Source organism: Pangasianodon hypophthalmus, chromosome 14, assembly GCF_027358585.1.
Source record: "Pangasianodon hypophthalmus isolate fPanHyp1 chromosome 14, fPanHyp1.pri, whole genome shotgun sequence".
Lineage (NCBI taxonomy): Eukaryota > Metazoa > Chordata > Actinopteri > Siluriformes > Pangasiidae > Pangasianodon > Pangasianodon hypophthalmus.
Window position 1 is genome coordinate 24,854,811 of NC_069723.1, and position 4,156 is coordinate 24,858,966.

Genomic DNA, 4,156 nt, shown 5'->3' on the forward strand with positions numbered 1-4,156 from the left:
TTCCCCCTTCCCTCTCTCTCTCTCTTTCTTTTTAAATTGTACTCTGTTCTTCTCTCTATCTTCAATCACCTCTCTCTCTCTCTCTCATTCTCTCTCTTTCTTTCTCCCTCTCTTTTTATATTTCTCTTTCCTAAGCTCTTCTCTCTCTCTCTCTTTTTGAATTGTACTCTGTTCTTCTCTCTTCAGTCACCTCTCGCTCTCTCTCTCTCTCTCTTTCTTTCTCCCTCTCTTTTTTCTATTTCTCCATTCTAAGCTCTTTTCTCTCTCTCTCTCTCTCTCTCTCTCCCCCTTACTTCCCCCTCTCTCCCCATCTCTCTTTCCCTTTCTTTCTCCCTCTCTTTTTACTATTTCTCCTTACTAAGCTCTCACTCTCTCTCTCTCTTTCCCTCTCTTTATCTTTCCCAAGCTCTTCTCTTCATCTCTCTCCATCTTTCCCTCTGTCGTCTTCTCTCTTTCTCTCTTCAGTCACCTCTCTCCCTTTTCTTTCTCTCTCTCTATCCCTCTCTCTCCCCCCTTTTTACTCTCTATTTCTCCTTCCCAAGCACTTCTTCTTCTTCTTCTTCTTCTCCTCCCCCCCTTCTCTCTCTCTCTCTCTCTCTCTCACTCTCTCTCTCTCAGCAGTAGATCATCTCTCATCTCTCTCAGAGTTTTTAATCCAGCAGCCTCCTTTACACACGAGCCTTAAAGACGTCTAAACAAAAAAAGTAACGGCTACAGAAACGGTTTTGCGTGTAAAACGCGGCCGCCGCGGCGTGAACCGCACACGTGAGCGCACGCGAGCGCACGCCGCCGCCGCCGACTTCCCGTTCAGCCGTGGATACGAGAGCAACGGCAGCGAATCACGAGGCAGTGGAGAGAATAAAGCAAAACCCCCAACCCCCACTGCATCACCCCGGAGTAACCCTACCCCCCTGCTTATTCAAACACACACACACACACACACACACACACTCTCTTACACACACACACACACACACACACTCTCTTACACACACACACACACACACACACACACACACTCTCTTACACACACACACACACACACCATCGTTATAGCACCACATTGCTGTGCAGCTCCTCCGAGAATACGAGCTCTGGGACAAAGTTTCATACGTACAACATTCAAATATAACGATTAATTTAATACAATTAAACATCCAATTAACATCATTAACATCGTTCATTAATTAATTAACGAATCAATTAATCCATTTATAATAATTAGATTTATTTATTTATTTATCAAAATCTAATATCTGTTCACTAAAGTAGAATACATTTTGTTCAGGTGTAGAGCAAACATCTGTTTTATTTATATTTAATTTTTTTTTTTTACTTTTATATACTAACATTAAATATTTATAAAAATGTAAATTAATTGTTATGAATAATTAATGTAATTAATATTAGTGTAAAAAAAAAGTGAAAATATTAAAATACTATAATAATTAACATCATTTAAAATTTGTTTTTTATTTTTATCAATGTTTATTTTATTTATGCGTTTCTTTTTTTTAAAATTTTATTAAGCTTTTCGATACGTAGCTAATTTTACGCGTTTTAGAAACGATTAGCGACTTCGTATCGTTTCTATCGTTGCTCTTACAATAAAAAAAAAAAAATAGAAAACATACGACGTGAAAAGTCGAGAGCGAGTTCACAATAACGTTTTTCTACTCTTCTATTCGTACGCATTTTAGAAAAAAAAATGACGTTAGACGTTACGAACAACGGGGCTGTCGTGTTTTTGATACATGTTTCTAGTTTCCGTTGTGAGCCAGCTGTTGTTTTCTTTACAAGGAAAAAAAAAACAACACGGTTACGAAACAAACAGCTACAGCTACTACGGGACGTGACGTCACGTCTCCCCCTGGTGGTCGCTCATATTAGTGTCATTTGAATCCGATAAAAAATTTAACGTTTAATTTATACTTTATGAATTTAGTTGGTTCAAGCGTAATTAGCAAATACATTCTTTTTTTTTTTTTTTTTGCTGTTGTTACTGGAACAAACTGGTTACATGAGTATTTAGCTACTACAAGAAGTTACAGGATATGATGTCACGTCTCCCCCTGGTGGTCGCTCATATTAGTGTCGTTCAAATCCAATTAAAAATGTAAACGCTCGATTTACACTTTACGAATTTAGCATCAAAGCAAAGTGTTTAATGATGAACAGATACATCGATGTTGCCGTTTTTAGACAATACTAACAATACTGTCGTAAATATCGTAGTGGACAAGCTTCTATTTTCCGTAACTGACCAACGTTTTTTATTGTTTTTTTTTAACGTTGCTGCGACTGTAATTAGCATATACTTTTTTTTTTGTCTTGTCAACGCTCTTGTCGTTTTCCCGCTCCAAAAAAAATCACACTATTAAACTGGAACAAACCGGTTACGCGAGCATTTAGCTACTACAGGACGTGACGTGACGTGACATAACGTGACGTCACGTCTCCCCCTGGTGGTCGCTCATATTAGTGTCATTATAATCCAATAAAAAATGTAATAATTTTAACGTTCGATTTACGTTTTACGAATTTAGCGACAAAACAACGTGTTTCACGATAAACTAATCTATAAACATCTAATGTTACGATACTTTTACGAAATATCCCAATATCGTCGGTATCATATTCGCTGTTTAGGTAATAATTTAGAGTTTAGATTTAGCAACAAAAAAATAACAAGACTACTTCAAGTTAGAACAATTAGTACTTTTTTTAGCAAAAAAAAATCAGAAACAAAATAATCTTTTAAAATGATGTTTATAGTGATGTCATTTATTACGAAATTGTTGATAACGTAACGATGTAACGATGTTACGTGTCGTATCGTTAAATATTTAATCATATGATTGATTAATAAAGATAAAAATGTGTCTGTTATTTTGTTTTTCTCTTTTTTTAATTCTTTATCTTTACACAGAATGAGGATTATTTTTGGATTAGACTCCAATCTAACATTTTTTAGGTTAAAGAAAATAAAGAATAAAGTGACGCAGATGTGTGATAAAAGCGATCAAATTAATTTTAATATTTTATTTAGAATTAAAAGTGTTTTAATGAAGTCAGCATGCATCCTGGACTGCAAAGTGAACTCAGAAACTTGTGCCTGAGTGTCTAATCTTTTAACACCACAATAAATCAGACTGTAATCAGATTTTGATCAGACTTTAGGATATTTTTTTAGGATTTTTTTCTTTACCTTATTGCAGTATGAAGAGTCTGAATAAGGTGATGGTCCCAGTCTGGATGAATCTGTTGCTGATGGAGCAGGAGGATAAAATCTCACATCCATTTCACTCTTTAAAAATAAAACATCAACCAAAAAAAAAATAATAATATAAAAAAATTTTAAAAAAATTTTTTTTGCAGGTTTCCACTTCAGTAAAGCTGAGACACCACGTCCTAAAAAAAACAAAGATTTTTTTTTTTTTTTTTTTAAAGTATAACTGATGATAATGGAGGTGGTGTTGAAGAAGAAGAAGAAGAAAAAGCAGAAAAACAAAAACAAAAACAAAAACAAAAAAAAATCAGCCGCTTCACTTTGGCACCTTCACATCCGTTCGCGGGGTTTCTGAGAGGAGAAAGAAATAAAACAAACTTTGAAATAAAAAGGTGTTTATACACCTGTGGGGCATCAAACTGCAAAGAAATCAACCGTCTCTGAGGTAACGAGGTGTGTTTTCTTTTTTTGTTGTTGTTTTTTTCTTTACGGAAACGATTAAACAACCAAAAAAAATAAAAGCGCCGCGGTTAGCCTGAGTGCTAACTCCGTACCTCACTGCTGTGTGTATATGTGTGTGTGTGAGCGCGTGCGCGTGTGTATGTGTGTGTGTGTGTGTGTGTGTGTGTATGTGGGTCTCGTGCGTGCAGCTGTGTGACGGAGCTCGCGCAGGAGTCGCGAGGCGAGCTGAAGCGCGCGCGCACTCGCGCGTGCGAGTCGCACAAAAAAAAAAAAAAAAAAAAAAAAAAAAAGGCGCGAAAGGGGGCGCTGAAGTGTTTCTTCATAACCAATAACCAATAAAATTCGTATTTTTTTGTTTGTTTGTTTATTTATTTTCTTTTTAAACGTTCTAACAGAAAGATATCCTCGTACCTTGGACACTCGACATACTATTTTTCCCAAAAATACACGAGAATTATGACTTTA

At 36.0% G+C, this 4,156-nt stretch overlaps 1 protein-coding gene across 1 annotated transcript in view; it reads right to left on the reverse strand.

Moving 5' to 3' along the window:
• tox (thymocyte selection-associated high mobility group box) overlaps nucleotides 1-3,908 on the reverse strand; it is a 65,687-nt gene extending 61,779 nt beyond the window's left edge. The window contains exon 1 of the mRNA XM_053239576.1: nucleotides 3,209-3,908. Coding sequence (XP_053095551.1) covers nucleotides 3,209-3,301 — 93 coding nt within the window. The 5' untranslated portion in view covers nucleotides 3,302-3,908. The remainder of the gene's footprint in view (nucleotides 1-3,208) is intronic.
• Between the last annotated feature and the right edge of the window lie 248 nt (nucleotides 3,909-4,156).